The sequence below is a fragment of the Staurois parvus genome, unplaced genomic scaffold, assembly GCF_062004578.1.
Source record: "Staurois parvus isolate SC_StPar_1 unplaced genomic scaffold, SC_StPar_1.0 ptg001675l, whole genome shotgun sequence".
Lineage (NCBI taxonomy): Eukaryota > Metazoa > Chordata > Amphibia > Anura > Ranidae > Staurois > Staurois parvus.
The window spans coordinates 298,451-317,500 of record NW_028319471.1 but is presented as its reverse complement, the minus strand read 5'-3'; the positions used below and the strand labels follow the sequence as shown (position 1 = coordinate 317,500).

Sequence of the window (19,050 nt, the reverse complement as noted above, 5' to 3'; positions counted from 1 at the left end):
TCCACCCCCCTCTGTCATTCCCTCCACTGGCTCCCGATTGCCCAACGCATCAAATTCAAACTACTAACACAGACATACAAAGCCATTCATAACGCTGCCCCAGACTACCTCACCGACCTGATAGCCAAATACCACCCAACCCGTAATCTTCGCTCCTCACAGGACCTCCTACTTTCTAGCTCCCTGGTCTCCTCCTCCCACGCCCGACTGCAGGACTTCTCCAGGACTTCCCCCATCCTCTGGAACTCACTACCCCAATCCATCAGACTGTCACCTACTCTCCTCATCTTCAGGCGCACCCTGAAAACCCATCTCTTCATGGAAGCCTACCCCGCCTTCACCTAACAGCCGATCTCCTCCACTACTCCTACAACTCCATCCCCCACAGCCACTTCCTCCTGTACCTCTACCCCCTCCCTCCTAGATTGTAAGCTCCAAGGATCAGGGCCCTCGAACCCCTCGTGTATTGTCTTGTTACTGTATTGTCTCATGTACTGTCCCCCACTATAATGTACAGCGCTGAGCAAACCTTTTGGCGCTATATAAATCCTGTATAATAATAATAATAATACAGACTTGGTGCCACTGCCCCGCCTATTGCTTACGTATTGGTCTACTAGTAAGGATCACTACCAGAGAAATGCCCACCCAGAACTCTCCCCCTCCTTCTGCCCCCCCCCCCCCCATAAGCATCAGTATGCAGCAATGCAGTGTTTACATTTTGTGCACTAAAAGAATAGTTTTGGCCCCGTTCACACGGGAGCATTTTGTAGCTCAACAAGCAAAAACTAATTGTTTTCAGTAGCCCCTGTTCACATCTGAGCATCCTGTCCCTTTACAGCAAAATGCCTGTCGGTACATGAGCTACTTTTTTGTAGGGAATTGAGCATTTTTGTCAACACAGACCTCAATGGAAATGCCTGAAAACCACGGCACTAGCATTTGTCAGCTTTCCATTGGCCACACACAAAAACACCTAGTTGAAAACTGCCTGAAAAAATTCCTGACTAAAGCTGCAAAAAAAAAGTGCAATTCCACTCCAAAAATCGCTTGGAAAGAATAAACCCCTTGAAAACATGCTGCTTAGGTGTGAATGTAGGTGAGATCTAGTAGAATATGTATGGCAAGGTTACTTTTGTTCCTTGTGTAGCACTACCCCCTTAGGAGTCGCTAGAAGATTTGGGTCCCCCCTTTAGTCCGGCACAGCCAAACAACATACACTTCCACATAGGCTCTCATCCAGAGCCAGAAATCAGTCCTTGAGCTTTGGTTTTGTGGTTTTATTTAGGAGATATGAGCTGGGATGGGGCTAGGGCAGGGGTCTGCAACTTTTAAGACATAAAGAGCCACTTGGACCCGTTTCCGAAGGGAAAAAAAAGACTGGGAGCCGCAAAACCATTGCAACATTTAAAACAAATCCGACACTGCATATATTGTTTCTTACCTTAATGCTATATACAGGATCGTGCAGTTAGCTTCATCCCCCATAGTAATTCATCCCCCATAGTAATTCATCCCCCATATAGTAATTCATCCCCCCTATAGTAATTCATCCCCCCTATAGTAATTCATCCCCCATAGTAATTCATCCCCCCTATAGTAATTCATCCCCCCTATAGTAATTCATCCTCCATAGTAATTCATCCCCCATATAGTAATTCATCCTCCATATAGTAATTCATCCTCCATAGTAATTCATCCTCCATAGTAATTCATCCCCCATAGTAATTCATCCCCCATAGTAATTCATCCCCCATATAGTAATTCATCCCCCCTATAGTAATTCATCCCCCATAGTAATTCATCCCCCCTATAGTAATTCATCCCCCATATAGTAATACATCCCCCATATAGTAATTCATCCCCCCTATAGTAATTCATCCTCCATAGTAATTCATCCCCCATATAGTAATTCATCCTCCATATAGTAATTCATCCTCCATAGTAATTCATCCCCCATAGTAATTCATCCCCCCTATAGTAATTAATTCCCCATATTGTCTCAATTCACTTACCTTTGCTCCGCGCGTTCCTCTCGCTGTGTTCCCGCGCTGTGTTCCGGTCTTCAGGGCGGACAGTGAGAGGAGTTCGTCACGCTGCCCCGCCTACATCCTGGCTGCCCCGCCTACATCCTGACAGCTAATGTTTCCACGCTCCGCGGGCCGGATTAAAAGAGTCCTGACTTTTGAGGCGGCCGCCCGAGAGGAGGGAGGGGAGCGGGCGCCCGGCACACAGAAGAGCCGCATGTGGCTTGTGATCCGCGGCTTGCCGACCACTGAAACCCTATTGCCTGTCACCTGGTGGGCAGTGTGCTCCGGAGCCGCAGCAAAGATGAGAAAGAGCCGCATGCGGCTCTGGAGCCGCGGGTTGCCGACACCCGGGCTAGGGGTCTACTGGATGCCCAAGGAAACTGACGAACTGAGGACAACTTCCTGGAACAAGCCTTCTCTGCAGCACAGTCTCTGTTGGAGAGCTAGCCATCATCTCCTTGGTGTACCACCCCAGACCCTATTATTATTATACAGTATTTATATAGCGCCAAAGGGTATGCTCAGCGCTGTACAGTAGCGAGGGGGACAGAACATGAGACAAGACAGTAATAATACAATACACGAGGGGTTCGAGGGCCCTGATCCTTGGAGCTTACAATCTAGGAGGGAGGGGAAGGTGGTACAGGAGGAGATAGCTGTGGGGGATGGAGTGGCGGGAGGAGTGGAGGAGGTTAGTTGTTAGGTGAGGTTAGGTGAGGGTGGGGTAGGCTTCCCTGAAGAGGTTGGTTTTCAGGGAGCGCCTGAAGGTTAGGAGGGAAGGTGACAGTCTGATGGATTGGGGTAGTGAGTTCCAGAGGATGGGGGAGGACCTGGAGAAGTCCTGCAATCGGGCGTGGGAGGAGGAGACCAGGGAGCTAGAGAGTAGGAGGTCCTGTGAGGAGCGGAGGGCATGGGTAGGGTAGTATTTGGGTATCAGGTCAGTTATGTAGTTCGGGGCGGCATTGTGAATGGCCTTGTAGGTCAGGGTTAGCAGTTTGAATTTGATGCGTTGGGCAATCGGGAACAAATGAAGGGATTGGCAGAGGGGGGTGGCAGAGGTGGAGCGCTTGGTGAGGTGGATGAGTCTAGCCGCTGAGTTCAGGATCGACGAGTGGGGATAGCGTTCGTTTGGGTAGGCCGGTGAGGAGGGAGTTGCAGTAGTCCAGGCCTGAGATGATGAGGGAGGGTACGAGTTGTTTGGTGGTGTCTGGGGTGAGGAATGTGCGTATCTTGGAGATGTTGCGGAAGTGGAGCCTTCAAGATCTAGATAGCAGTTGGATGTGGGGTAGGAAGGAGAGGTGGGAGTCCAGGGTGACACCCAGGACTTTGGCGTGTGGGGTGGGAGAGATGGTGGCGTTGTTAGTAGTGATGGAGAGGATGGGGGGTGGGGCGCGGGGTGGGGGGAAGACCAGGAGCTCGGTTTTGGATAGGTTAAGTTTGAGGAAATGGAGCGACATCCAGTCTGATATGTCATTTAGGAGGTGGGCGATGCGGGCAGAGAGTGAGGGGGTGAGGTAAATTTGGGTGTCGTCGGCCCTAGATGAACTTCTCCTCTTCACTCACCAATCTGGAGGTATCCCTGAACAGGGGATCTGGTTCCTGTCACTTTAAGAGATAAGCAGTCACTGGTAGGTGGCTAATCTGGGTTCCCACCAGAGTGCTCCTTCCCCTACCCACCCAGGGGGGTGCAGTACCCACTCAGATCCTCTCCTGTACCACTTTTGGGTTGGTGGCTGCTACCAGGCCTATCAGCTGGGCTGCTCCTTCCCTGCCATACAGGTGGTCCTCTCTCAGGGAGCCTGTCAGGAATGGACTTGCCAGTAATGGTGGGACTCACCTGCCTTGTGGGCTGCAGTACCAGGGCTGGCCAGCGGGTGCTCTCAGCAATCAGAGACTCAACCCTGCAGTCAGCCAAACACCTGAAGCTGATTGCGGAGGTGTATTTAAGGGATGGCCAGACCTGCAGTCTGTGCCTTGGTGTGTGTTTCTTCATGGGCCCTGTATCTTGTTACCTGCATTCCTGTTCCTGCCTGACTGACTCGTTGCCGACCCTGCCTGATCCTGACCTCTGCTGACTTCTCCTGTTTGATCCCTGGCTTGTGACCTGACTACTTTCTGCCTTCTCCTCCTGTTCCTACCTGCCCGATTGTTATTGACCCGGCCTGCCTGACTACGCTTGCATTGTATGTACTGTTATCTGTGGGTGGTTTGGTTCGTTTGCACTTTGTTTATGTTTTAGTATTGCACTGCGTTTTGTATTGTTAGTACTAGAAAAAAAATATTGTTTATAACATATCTGAAGCCTGCGTTTCCCTGCGTCAGTTCACATACCTCTGGTCATACCCGGAGCCCTGACAGACCCGGTGAGCTCTGAGCTTTCCTCCTTTCCAGATCCAGGCCTGCAGGTAGGCCCCATCTCACTGGGCCTCCTCTCAGCCTCCTTCCTTCAGCCTCACATCTTCCTTTCTATGTTCCACCCAAACTCTCCAGCAACTGAGCAAGCTTCGACATTTTTAAGGGTGTCCCAGCCACTTGCCAAGCCTTATGTTGGGAATTGGCTAAGGTTCCCCAAGAGCGCAGCCAGCCACTCCTCAAATCCACCCATTGCCTTTAGAGCCTTCCTCCAAAGCCTTAGAGCGGGGGGGAAATTCTAGATGACCTGAAGAGCCTCTCAGCTCCTGACCATGATTTGACCTTCTGGCTATTACACACAGGCTGCTACTCTGCCTTCCTCACTATGAATTGAGCACTAGCTCCCCCTAGCTAAACTAGGAGGGTGCTACACTTGTTTACAAATGTGTCAGGGATTGTTACTATATTCAGCTTGTTCTGTATGAACTGGCCCTTTAATTAACACCTGTTTTCACGCTGTTCTTTTTCCTCCACAGCTTTGGTGGCCACCAATTTCTCCTCCTCGTCATCGGCAGGCACTCCTGGGTTTAGTAGCAGCCAAAATTCCAACACCCTCCCCCGTACTGCGCACCAGATGAGTCCAAGGACGACGATGACTAGAAGACGGCAGCGTAGAAAGGACCACAAGAGTTCTTGTAAACTGATTTTTTTTAATCCCGTCCTTACAATATCCATGCGGTGTATTGATAAAAAAATGTTGTCTTGTGGAACTGCATGTACGTCCGTCCTGTGTGAATGGAGGCAAAATCGAATGTTTTCCTATTTCTTCAACAATCCAAATGTCGTTCATTCCTAAAAAATAGTGGTTAAGGAAAATACAGAATAATGGCTACTAGCTGGAGCTGATGATCACAGTAACCTGACATGGTTGTAAGCCTCAGACATGAAATATGAACAAATTATATCCCTCTATAGTGTGTACTTGTTCCAGTCCTGAGCGCTAAGTGTCATTTCTGTCTGATGCCTCCTTCCTCTGCTATCAGCATGAGTCACTTCTGACATGTTTTCCTGACACCAAGAGATAAAAGGTGACAAGTAGGGAGCTCCAGCACACATCCTGTGATTGACAGTCTCAGCTCTGTTCCTGTGTGCTGTGTGAGGAGGAGGGGTGCTGTCCCTCCCCTTCAATCAGCTCTCAGAGCTGCCCACACTGAGCTCTACAGCGTGTAATGTCAGCTCTGTGCCCCCCTTTTTTCAGACCAAGTAGCTTTATAAATGCTTTACTGTGAACTGATGTAGAGTAGAGAAGACTGCAGATAAACAGGTACAACTTACGTAGAAAGATTTGTTTCATCTCTGTGTATCACCTGAGGCCAGTCACTGCGCTGGGTATATGGAAGGGTTTACAACCACTTCATTGTGCAAGTGCGCTGCATGTGAGTACCACAAACCAAAAACGTTCTATAAATCATTTTTAATATTCAAAACAAACTCCTCCACCCATTCCTGTCTCCATGCTTTATTTTGCTGAGAAATCATTTTGAAAAACACCCCGCTAGCATCTTGGCCATCTTGAGTAAGGGCAGATGATTCATGTAGCGGTTCCTGCCTGGAGTTCATCTGTCCTTACCTCAGGCATTGATTGAGCTGAAAACCCTCCTTCCCCTCCTGAGGACTCCTGGGATGTATGACATCATTTGCCTAGGCATGGAAACCAGGAAATAGCTAAAGAAATGTTAAAACAAGTAAATATGATATACCTTCCTATCTATTTACTAATGCTAGCAGCATAAGGATTAACCCCTTGGAGCCGGCGCCTCCCGGCCCTTTAAGGGTTTCAAAAGCCAGGAGGCGGGGCAGGGTTTAGGGTCATGTGACCACTGTCACGGCGGTCACATGATCAGGAGAGGAGAGCAGGACCTTTCCATGAGTACAGGACATGTGTGCTGGGAGCGTGCACAGCGCGCGCTCTCAGCACATATGCTTTTCTTAATTGCACGCAAATGTGCGGCCGCTCGGCGTCACCCCGGGAGGCCGCACGTTTGCCTGCGGCCTGCGCGAAGAGGTTTAAAAATAGTCCATGTTGCTTGAGAGAGTAAAGTTCAGCTTTAAGTATTTATTATGATCATCAGCTCCATCTAGTGGCCATAATGTGTTACTCTCCTGATTTACTGTACTGCACTGTTTGAATGAAGAACGTTCGACCTGGAGAGAACATAGCCGGATAACATTTGATTTTACCCTCTTCCCAACGTAGATGCAGTTTTACAGGAAGAATAGCTTTGTAAATGCTTTATAGATGCACCTGTATGTATGCGTGTGTGCGTGTTCATGCGTGTGTGTGCGTGTTCGTGCGTGTTCATGCGTGTGTGTGCGTCCTTGTGCATTCTGTTTTCAGTCAGTGGGTGTTTTTGTGATTCTGATTGGGTCACAAGGAGTATCGGTTGGACGAGGTTGATGTTTCTTGTGTCATCTGATGGGATCTTGGTGTAGGAAGAGTGATGTACGTTTACCATTGCTTTTAGTTTGATTGTAATATGCGTGCAATTATTTTATTTTCCCAGTATATGGGGGGTAAGGACATTTTTTTTTTTTAATGTATTAAAAAAAAAAAAAAAAAAGTAGTAGTTTCTCTGTGGCCGGAGGGCCGATGGCTGCTCAATATTTTACTCTGCCCCCATTAACCTGCTAGATACACCTAATGATGACTTCTTGTAATGCTTGTCCCGTTTTTTTTCCCCCCAGTGTCTCTATCTTCTAGCACGGTGGGTCCCGGCGGGCAGATTATTCACACGGAAACCACAGAGATAATCCTTCGGGGTGACCCCTTAAATGGATTTGGGATTCAGCTGCAGGGGGGGATATTCGCAACAGAGACGCTGTCATCACCCCCGCTTATAAGATTCATAGAGCCGGACAGCCCAGCCGAGAGGTGAGATCTTCGCTTCGTTGATACGTTCACTTTTTTTAATATGGTACATGTCACACCCGTATTTGGGGTGTTACATGTTGAGCAACACCCCACCCCCCTGTGATAGTAGGGGGTGGGGTTTCGCACCTGCTGTCATATTTGAAATCAGCGCAGCTGTGGGGGGCTCCTCCCACACAGCCGTGTCCTTTATTCACAGAGATCTGCGAATGAGGAAACTACAAGTCCTGTCTGGCACTGGACTGTTGTTGCCTCTCCAGGATCTTCTCCCTCCTCCCACCGCCCGCCGATGCCTCTCCGGGATCTCCTCCCTCCTTCCACCGCCCGCCGGTTCCTCTCCAAGAACTCCTCCGTCCTCCCACTGTCCGCTGGTGCCTCTCCGGGATCTCCTCCCTCCTCCCACCGCCCACCAGTGCCTCTCCGAGATCTCCTCCCACCACCCGACAGTGCCTCTCCGGGATCTCCTCCCTCCTCCCACCACCTGACAGTGCTTCTCCGGGATCTCCTCCCTCCTCCCACCACCCAACAGAGCCTCTCCGGGATCTCCTCCCTCCTCCCACCACCCGACAGAGCCTCTCCGGGATCTCCTCCCTCCTCCCACCACCCGACAGTGCCTCTCTGGGATCTCCTCCCTCCTCCCACCACCCGACAGTGCCTCTTTGAGATCTCCTCCCTCCTCCCGATAGTGCCTCTTCGAGATCTCCTCCCTCCTCTCACGACCTGACAGTGCCTCTCCGAGATCTCCGTCCTCCCACCGTCCGCCGGTGGCTCTCTGAGATCTCCTCCCTCCTCCCACCGCCCGCCGGTACCTCTCCAGGATCTCCTCCCTCCTCCCACTGGCCACCGGTGCCTCTCCGGGATCTCCTCCCACCGCCCGCCGGTGTCTCTCTGGGATCTCCTCCCACCACCTGCCGGTGCCTCTCCAGGATTTCCTCCCGCCTCCCACTGCCCGCCGGTGCCTCTCCGGGATCTCCTCCCTCCTCCCACCGCCCATCGGTGCCTCTCCGGGATCTCCTCCCACCGCCTGCCGGTGTCTCTCCGGGATCTCCTTTCACCACCTGCCGGTGCCTCTCCAGGATCTCCTCCCTCCTCCCATCACCCGCCGGTGTCTCTCCGGGATCTCCTCCCACCACCCGCCGGTGCCTCTACAGGATCTCCTCCCCCCTCCCACTGCCCGCCGGTGCCTCCCCGTGATCTCCTCCCACCGCTCGACAATGCCTCTCCAGGATCTCCTACCTCCCCCCACCGCCCACCGGTGCCTCTCCGGGATCTCCTCCCTCCTCCCATCGCCCGCCGGTGTCTCTCCGGGATCTCCTCCCACCACCCGTCGGTGCCTCTCCAGGATCTCCTCCCTCCTCCCACTGCCCACCGGTGCCTCCCCGGGATCTCCTCCCACCGCTCGACAATGCCTCTCCAGGATCTCCTACCTCCCCCCACTGCCCGCCGGTGCCTCTCCGGAAACTCCATCCCATTGGAGATCCTCAAACTGAAACTGATGCTTCCACCGGCTTATCATAGAGCCGTCAGAGGACTAGAAGGTCTCCAATGACCTCTCTGATACAGGAAACTGGAAGCGACGAGTACTATTGTCCCTTTCGATTTCCGTGGAAGTAAACTGCACCATCTTTAATATGGAAAACATTTGATCACTCTGATCTTGGTGTGATCAGATACTTTTAGGGAAGAGGAGAGGTCTGGGGTCTAATAGACCCCCAATTTCTCCATAAAGAGTACCTGTCACTGTCTATTTCTGTCAAAAATTATGTTTACATCCCTTGTGACAGCAATAAAAGTGATCAAAAAAAAAAAAAACGTAAAAAAATAAAAAATAGAATAAACTTTTTTTTTTTAAAGCGACCCCCGTTCTCACGTGCAAAGGTGAATGCACATGTTGGTACCGCCGATTGCACCACACAAATGTGGTATTGCTGCGAGTGTCAGAGCGAGAGCAAATAATTCTAGCACCAGACCTCTGAACTAGTGACATGTGCAAGCTTACAAAGCGTGGAGATTTTTAAATACTGTAGTTTGGCGTCTTCCCGCAAGTGTGCGCAATTTTTAAAACATGACAGGTTTTGGCATCTATTTACACCATATTTTATATTTTGCCAAAAAAATGGGGTATTATATTGTGTTTATGTGCATTACAATTCATGAAAGCTTGCGTTCGAAAAACTGCTGCGCAAATACCGATAATGATATAAAAATAACAAAAACTCACCATTTTATTCTCTGCTAAATAAATATATTATTATTATTCAAGAAGGAAAACAAGTGAGCGCACGATAAGAAATAAAGCAGCTAGCATGAAAGGATAAACCCCTACATCCTCAAAAAATTAATAAATGGTAAAATTCAGCGCTATATAATAAATCAATGTGCAAATAAAGTGACAAAGTGACTGAATCAATGCGCAAATAAAGCGACAAACGTGACTGAATCAATGCGCAAATAAAGTGACAAAAGTGACTGAATCAATGCGCAAATAAAGCGACAAAAGTGACTGAATCAATGAGCAAATAAAGTGACTGAATCAAACAGCAAATAAAGTGACAAAAGTGACTGAATCAGTGCGCAAATAAAGTGACAAATGTGACAGAATCACTGAGCAAATAAAGCGACACAAGTGACTGAATCAATGCGCAAATAAAGTGACAAAAGTGACTGAATCAATGCGCAAATAAAGCGACAAAAGTGACTGAATCAATGTGCAAATAAAGCGACAAAAGTGACTGAATCAATGAACAAATAAAGTGACTGAATCAATGAGCAAATAAAGTGACTGAATCAAACAGCAAATAAAGTGACAAAAGTGACTGAATCAGTGCGCAAATAAAGTGACAAATGTGACAGAATCACTGAGCAAATAAAGCGACACAAGTGACTGAATCAATGCACAAATAAAGTGACAAAAGTGACTCAATTGATGCGCAAATAAAGTGACAAACATGACTGAATGAATGAGCAAATAAAGTGACAAAAGTGACTGAATCAATACACAAATAAAGTGTGACGGGAGCACACCATACAATGTGACAGGGGAGCGCACCATACAATGTGACAGGGGAGCGCACCATACAATGTGACAGGGGAGCGCACCATACAATGTGACAGGGGAGCGCACCATACAATGTGACAGGGGAGCGCACCATACAATGTGACAGGGGAGCGCACCATACAATGTGACAGGGGAGCGTACCATACAATGTGACAGGGGAGCGCACCATACAATGTGACAGGGGAGCGTACCATACAATGTGACAGGGGAGCACACCTTACAATGTGACAGGGGAGCATGGTGTGCTCCCCTGTCACATTGTATGGTGTGCTCCCCTGTCACATTGTATGGTGCGCTCCCCTGTCACATTGTATGGTGGGCTCCCCTGTCACATGGTATGGTGCGCTCCCCTGTCACATGGTATGGTGCGCTCCCCTGTCTCTGCAAGGGACAGAAGTTATAGGGTTAATGCCGGCCATAGACGGGTCAAAAATCGGCCAATTTTTTTTTCAACGTTGGCCGATTGAACAACTGATTTTTAATTTTGTTTTTTTTTTTTTAAATCGGCCGATGTTTGACCCATCTATGGCCTGCTTTAGGAGGGGCTGATCCTAGGAGCTTACAATCTATAAATATATATATTCTGTTCGGAGCTTGTAAGTAATTTTCTAGCAAAAAAATGCCGATTTTTACTTGGACAAAAGAGTGTCAGAATAGTCCGTGTCTGGAAGCGGATGGTGTTGACCCGTCTTCTCTTCCATGATTAGAATGTGGTTTGAGACCATTTGCTTTCTGCGGCTAATCTGCTTTGCTGGGAGTTCTCATTCGGGGTTGATTCTGCAGCTCCTGCGGTAGAGCCGGGCTCCGGGAGATGTGTGCGAGGCGCTCAGGGCGGAATGCGAGGCGCTCAGGGCGGAACAGCGGCGAGTCCAAAAGCTGAGACTTTGTCAGAATGACATATCTGGTGCAGCGTGCGTGAAATGAGAGGTAACCAGGCTTGCAGGGACACGCTCTGCCCTGGCACAAGGACACTCCATCTATCCATGAGCTCCAACGCTCACAGCTAATTGACTGCAGATTTTAATTAGCCTCGGCATTGACACCCGGAAAGGACTGAGCCTCTCTGCATTGTCTGTGGCCCGGATACAAAGCGCACGGCGCGTCCGATCGAATCTCTTCCAGAGAACTAAATTACATAGACTGTTCCCTCCATCGTCTCGGGTAGCGGGGTCATGGCTGAAGCCTCGAGGCCAGCAGCCGTTAGGAGCCCCTGCAGAGGGTGACCCCTGTTATAATGGGAGCTTCGTCTCCATTAGTTTTTTTTCTCTACTTATATTTTGTCTTCCTGGTTCATCTTTTCCCATCATTAACAGGCTGATTCATTTTTGAAGTTAAACCTTTCCATTTGCATTACATACATTTTTTTTTTTGACCCGGTGATGTTATCACTGGGTCTCTATGCTTTTCTATGCAATGCAGGCAGATCACGGCTGGTGGGAGGAGCTGGCAGGGTGATGTACACCTCTACCCTGCCTCAGTACTCCTCTCAAGAGCCCTCAGCCCTTAGTTATTATTATTATACAGTATTTATAAAGCGCCAATAGTTCGCTCAGCGTTGTACATTACAAAGGGGGACAGAACATGTGACAGAACAATACCAATACAATGCAAAACATGAGGGGATCGAGGGCCCTGATCCTTGGAGCTTACAATCTAGGAGGGAGGGGATGGTGGCACAGGAGGAGAAAGCTGTGGGGGATGGAGTGGTAGGAAGAGTGGAGGAGGTTGGCAAGTTAGCAGGGGGTGGGGTAGGCTTCCCTGAAGAGATGGGTTTTCAGGGTACGCCTAAAGGAGAGGAGAGTAGGTGATAATCTGATGGGTTGGGGCAGGGAGTTCCAGAGGATGGGTGACACCCTGGAGAAGTCCTGGAGGCGGGCATGGGAGGAGGAGACCAGGGAACTAGAGAGAAGGAGGTCTTGTGAGGAGCGGAGTGTGCGTGCTGGGCGGTACTTGGATATTAGGTCAGTGATGTAGTTCGGGGCAGTATGGTGGACGGCTTTGTACGTCAGTGTTAGGATTTTGAATTTGATCCGTTGTGCAATCAGAAGCCAGTGGAGGGATTGGCAGAGGGGGGTGGAGGACACTGAGTGGAGGTCAGTGGAGGGATTGGCAGAGGGGGGTGGAGGACACTGAGTGGATGCCAGTGGAGGGATTGGCAGAGGGGGGTGGAGGACACTGAGTGGAGGCCAGTGGAGGGATTGGCAGAGGGGGGTGGCGGACACTGAGTGGATGCCAGTGGAGGGATTGGCAGAGGGGGGTGGAGGACACTGAGTGGAGGCCAGTGGAGGGATTGGCAGAGGAGGGTGGAGGACATTGAGTGGAGGCCAGTGGAGGGATTGGCAGAGAGGGATGGAGGACACTGAGTGGAGGCCAGTAGAGGGATTGGCAGAGGGGGGTGGAGGACACTAAATGGAGGTCAGTGGATGGATTGGCAGAGAGGGGTGGAGGACACTGAGTGGAGGTCAGTGGAGGGATTGGCAGAGAGGGATGGAGGACACTGAATGGAGGCCAGTGGAGGGATTGGCAGAGGGGGGTGGAGGACACTGAGTGGAGGCCAGTGGAGGGATTGGCAGAGGAGGGTGGAGGACACTGAGTGGAGGCCAGTGGAGGGATTGGCAGAGGGGGGTGGCGGAGACGGAACTGTTGGAAAGGTGAATGAGTCTGGCAGCCGTATTCAGGATGGACTGAAGCGGGGATAGCCTGTGGCGAGGCAGGCCAGTGAGGAGGGAGTTGCAGTAGTCGAGTCGTGATATGATGAGGGAGTGGATGAGCTGTTTAGTGGTTTCTGGGGTTAGGAACGTGCGGATTTTGGTGATGTTGCGGAGGTGGAGTCTGCATGTTGCGGAGGTGGAGTCTGCATGTTGCGGAGGTGGAGTCTGCATGTTGCGGAGGTGGAGTCTGCATGTTGCGGAGGCGGAGTCTGCACGAGTTTGTTAAAGATTGGACTTGTGGCTGGAAGGATAGGTTGGAGTCCAGAATGACACCAAGTACTCTGGCCTGCGGGGCGGGTTTGATGGTGGTGTTGTTGGACGTGATGGAGAAGTCAGTGGGGGGTGGTGTCCGGGCTGGGGGGGAAGACTAGGAGCTCGGTTAGTTCTGGTGACAACCAGGAAGCCCTAATTTTGGAGAGGTTTCCTCTCACTTCCTGTTTTGGCAATGAGACAGGAAGTGAAGGGAAGTCTCCCCAATGGGACACAGATGGCAAATAAAAATAATTACCAGGGGATATACCCATCCCCAACCCTATCCCGAATAATGTGGTCTCCAATTCTAATTGAAAGAGGAACTTTAGATAAAAAAAAAATGATGAACAGGCAGGAATTGTAATGCAGAGGAGACATGCTTTGTCTCTTCTGCATAAGTTACTTACCTGCCTGTCTGCCATTGTACAGTGAGCCGCGCATGCGCAGAGCACTGTACAGATTCGGCAATGCCAAATCTGACATGGGTGGGAGTGATGTCATCCCCGCCCGGCCAATGACAGCGGTCGGTGATCGAGACCTGGAAGCCGGCCACCCAAAGATGTCATCGGCCGGGCAGGGAGCAGCGGGACGACACATCACTGGAGCTGAGGGTGTATAGTTCCACTTTAACCTCTTCATGACGACTGCACACAAATGTGCCGCCTCCCAGGTTCTGGGCCTAGATGCCGAGCGGCCACACATTTGCGTTCTATTAAAAAAGGACCTATGTGCCGAGAGCGCACGCCCTGCACGCTCCCAGCATACATGTCCGGTACTCATGGAAAGGTCCCGATCTCCTCTATCGATTGGGACCTTTCCCAATCATGTGACCGCGTGACGGCATGTCACGGCGGTCACATGACCCTAAACCCCGCCCTGCCTCCCGGCTTCTGGGCCTAGATGCCGAGCGGCCGCACATTTGCGTTCTATTAAAAAAGGACATATGTGCCGAGAGCGCACGCCCTGCACGCTCCCAGCATACATGTCCGGTACTCATGGAAAGGTCCCAATCTCCTCTATCGATCGGGACCTTTCCCAATCATGTGACCACCATGACTGCATGTCACGGCGGTCACATGACCCTAAACCCCACCTCCCGGCTTCTGGGCCTAGACGCCGAGCTGCCGCACATTTGCGTTCTATTAAAAAAGGACATATGTGCCGAGAGCATGCGCCCTGCGCGCTCCCAGCACACATGTCCAGTACTCACGGAAAGGTCCCAATCTCCTCTATCGATCGGGAACTTTTACAATCATGTGACCGCCGCAACGGCGAGTCACGGCGGTCACATGACCCTAAACCACGCCCCGCCTCCCGGCTTCTGGAACCCTTAAAGGGCCGGGAGGCGCCGACGTGAAGGGGTTAATGATGAAATCACAAAACACAGGTTAATCATTTCTTCTCTTGCTTGCAATGGGGGAACAAGCCCGACTTCCCATCCTGCCTGCTTGTTCCAAGTCAGCGATTCGTTCTGTAATGTCGCCAGCCCTGGAACCTGCAACTTCCGCAATAGCAGCACCCATATGTCGATCCTCACGCGTTGCTTTTTAATTCCTTTACTGTCCCAGTTTTTTTTTTTATTCCACTGTATGGAAAATTCTTGGACAGTCATGAAATGTAAGAGCCTTTGGGTTGCTTCATCCTCATTGGTTCATGGCAGAACAAAAATTGTGGCCAGTCACTAATCATCAAAGGAGCTGCAGTGCCACCTAATGGCAAGCTGGTGAATTGTTGCTGATTATCTGTTCCATGCATCAGAAACAATTGAGTACTGTCCATGATGGTGTTTTTTTTTTTTTTGCACTAACATCAAAATTTTCAGGGCAAGCTCTTGGGTTGTACCCCCTTCTTCAATCTAGGTCCACACTTGTGTGGTGCGGGACACCGCATGTAATTCGCACAGAAATCGCACCGCATTCCTGTGCAAATCACATGCGATGTCCGTGTGATAGAATTTTTTTTTATTTAAATCTTTATTGATTTTTCAGATAAACAAGTTATACAAACAAACTCATTAAAACCTTAGAATATTATCAGAACATTTATTAACGTTTCAAACCCCCCCCCCCCATCCAATCCCTAACCCCTTCTTCTCTGCATTTTCCTGTTCATTTCTGGAGATCGTAATCCCTATAAAGGAAGAAGAAAATATGTTTCCATAATATTCTATGTTAATCCCCCATAACCTCTAAGGCTAGCCTTGACTTTTTGAATTCCTCCCATTTGTTCCATCTTGTATGGTGACTCTCCATCTTATCTTCATTCAAATGATGAAGTTCCTCCAATTTACATATTTGATCCTCCCTATCCACCCAGTCCTTTATTTTCGACACCTCCTGTCTCCTCCAATACTTGGGTATCAGTCCCTTTGCTGCATTCAAATAGTGTGATGCCATTTGAGCCATACATTTTATATGGCTCAAGTCGCATCACACCCGCGCCAGAAAGGTGCAGGACAAGAGAACAGAAAGACCTTCAATGAGCCCAACCCCCGAAAATGCCCTCTTCCCAAAGATGAAGATCCAGCTCAAAGGTCGCTGTTTTGGCAACATTGAGGAGTTCCAGTGATTTGCCCGGTTTCACGCAAAATTTCACGTTTGCTCTTTGTTGTAACCTGCTGTCCATGATGAAATAGCAGACGCGGTAATGCACGTGGTCAGCATAGCACCAGTTGCACAGCTCCCGATGTCCACGGGCCGATATCTTTTGACACACTGGCTTATGAGGATGGTTGCTCCCTGTGACTGTGTGTACAGCCTTGTGCTGCCATCTGTTGGCGTGTTACAAAATTAGTCTCAAAACTTTTTGATAACGCCTAAATTAGGAAGATTCACCTCCAGAGAATGTTTGCTGAATATCAGATTCACTGCTTTATAAATGTTCTGTCTCTCCAATCTAAGCATTGAAAGTGTGATCTCTGTAACTTACAGTTGTGATGAGATAGCGATAACTCCAATCTTAGTTGAATATCACAGGCAGTGACTCGATCTAGAAGACATCTTGTAGATCTTGTGAAGTTCTCTGTGTGATCTGCTTCTTGACATGAGGCTTGAAGCTGAAATGCCTTACTGGGAGGAGCAGAGACAAAATACAAAGAACACTTAACCACCTCCCGTCCGGCCCATGTATATAAACGGTCGGACGATGGCAGTGCAGGGTCGGGTGGCCGTTTATAAACGGCATCCCCGCCCCCCTGCTTGTGCGCGCTCCATGGGAGCGCGCAGCACCGCAATCCGGTGCCCGCTGTGTCCTCCAGACACAGTGGACCACCGATCGTCATACGGGACCTCTGTGTGAGGTCCCGATCATGTGATCACTGATTGGCCAATCAGTGATCACATGCAGAGTAGAAAGCAAGATGTCACTTCAGACATCATTGCTTACTACATGTGAAATCTATGAATGATCACAGAAATCACATGGTACAGGGCTATTCACAACAGCCTTGTACCATGTGACAAGCTGTGACCAATCACAGCTCACACTGTAGTTCTCAATGGCTGCAAGAATGCAACCAGAGAGAAGGAGAAATGATTGCTTTATGGGTGTAAAAGCAATCCGTGTAAAAAAAAATAAAAAAAAAAATCCTGGAAAGACCACCCTCTTCACTCAAATACTCCAATCAGGTGAACAACCACCCCTACCTATCTATCCATTCAGTCGTATCTGACCCTTGGTGATTGCATGGATCGTCACTCGTAAGCGACTTTTTCCATGAATCCTCTTAGCAATTATTTTACAGGGTAGGTTGCCAGGTCTTTCCCCAACCCCCACCATGCAGGAGATCCCACATGGCCAGGGATGAACCTACCTAATATACTCCCACCCTATAAAAAAATCTCCGCCTTGTCTTTACGCCCCAGTCATGCTGGTCCTCCCCTTAGCTTTGCTCAGTTCCAGGCCATGTACTTGAATGTTCCTTCTCTACTCCAACCAAAGCTAACAGAAGTCTCTGCATTGCACACACTTTTATGTAGGAGATGATCGAGAATTAACCTTTCAATCCTGTCTCACCAGGTGTGGGCTCCTGCAGGTTGGAGATAGGTTGCTGTCCATCAATGGGATCTTAACAGAAGATGGGACGCTGGAAGAGGCCAATCAGCTCCTTCGAGATGCAGCCTTGTCCAATAAGGTGGTGTTGGAGATTGAATACGATGTTGCAGGTGAGTTAGAATCCCTTTAGTCTACTAAGTACCGATTCACATATATACGGATTGGATGCGGTTGACGTGAAATAACATTGATTCTTATGGTGCCTGTTCAGATATGTCCTGTGCATTGGCAGTGCGGAAAAAGAGTCCTGTCCGATTTCTGAGCAGTGCCTTCAGGTGCGGATTACAATCTATTGACTTCTATGGGGACCGTTTTCTAAACCGCATATGTGTGAACAGGATAAAATCCTGAGCTAATCCTGTCCTCAACCTGATGTAAACCTGACCTGAACCTGACCTGAACCCGTGAACAACAATTGTATCGATTAGTTGTGAAACCTGAGCTTCAGTCCGCACCGCACATGTGCGAACCGGCTGCCACTTTCGGCAAACCATGCCTTCTGCAAAAGAGACCGGCTCAGCTCTTCTCTTCTGGATCATTCTCCATCAACTTCTGTTCTACAATCCAATGCGACAGACAGTGGAATGGCAGTGGGTGGAGTTTAGTTCACAAATCAAGGACAGTCATGCCCCAGGAATTAAGTGGGGCCCAATTTGAAAGGGGCGTGGCAGGGACTTTTCTGACTACTTAAGAATACCTCCACTTTTGTTGAGAAATAAACATTCCCTTCGGGGTGATCTATATACAGCAGGGATTTTATTTGTTGCAGAGTCCTACCTTTTGTTCTTAACCCCTCGCCCTCCAGAGGATTTACCGCCCTTCCTGACCAGGCCATTTTTTGCTTTACGGCGCTGCGTTACTTTAACTGACAATTGCGCGGTCATGCAACGCTGCACCCAGATGAAATTTACGTCCTTTTTTCCCACAAATTGAGCTTTCTTACAGCGGTATTAGATCGCCTGTGTGTTTTTAAAAAAAATTTTCGCTATAATTTGAGAATAAAACAATATTTTGGACTTTTTGCTATTAAACATGTCCAGTGAAAAAAAAATTAAAAAATGAAATTGTCATAAACTAAGGCCAAAATGGGACATGACTTTGCTACAAAAAAAATCCCAATACGTGTAAATTAATTGGATTATGTGAAAGTTATAGCGTTTACAAATGGCGGTGGCGGTATAGATGATGGGATTTTTTTTTTCTACTAGTAATAGCGGCGATCAGCGACTTTTAGCGGGACTGCGGCGGACATTCTAACACTGGGGGGGAACTAACTTGGTGTCACTGACACCCCAGTGACACCAATACAGTGATCAGTGCTAAAAAAAAAAAGCACTGACGCTGTACTAATGACACTGGGTGGGAAGGGGTTAATGTGAGGGGAAATCAAAGAGTTAACTGCGTGCTGGGAGTGTTTTACTAGGGGGCGAGGGTGGTGTTTTTCACTGTAAGCACACTAATTGGGATGGCTGTACTGTGCAGTGTCCTCAAGCTGTCAGGGAGGAAGATTGTTTGTAAACAAAATGCTCAGTAATCACCGGACGCCGGCGGGTAATTACCGGGGAATGGGAGGGTTTGGTTCATTATAATTACCTTGTGCACTCTGTGTTCTGATGAGAAAAGGTTCAGAGTCTGCATCCCTTTAGAAATATTTACACTTTGGGG

The 19,050-nt window shown here is 49.1% G+C and overlaps 1 protein-coding gene across 1 annotated transcript in view; it reads left to right on the top strand.

Moving 5' to 3' along the window:
• The window catches only part of LOC149434784 (glutamate receptor-interacting protein 2-like), a 102,264-nt gene that overhangs the window by 7,132 nt on the left and 76,082 nt on the right, over positions 1 to 19,050 (top strand). Inside the window, exons 2-4 of the mRNA XM_089663382.1 lie at positions 4,919 to 5,077; positions 7,128 to 7,314; positions 17,350 to 17,495. Coding sequence (XP_089519508.1) covers positions 5,017 to 5,077; positions 7,128 to 7,314; positions 17,350 to 17,495 — 394 coding nt within the window. The 5' untranslated portion in view covers positions 4,919 to 5,016. The remainder of the gene's footprint in view (positions 1 to 4,918; positions 5,078 to 7,127; positions 7,315 to 17,349; positions 17,496 to 19,050) is intronic.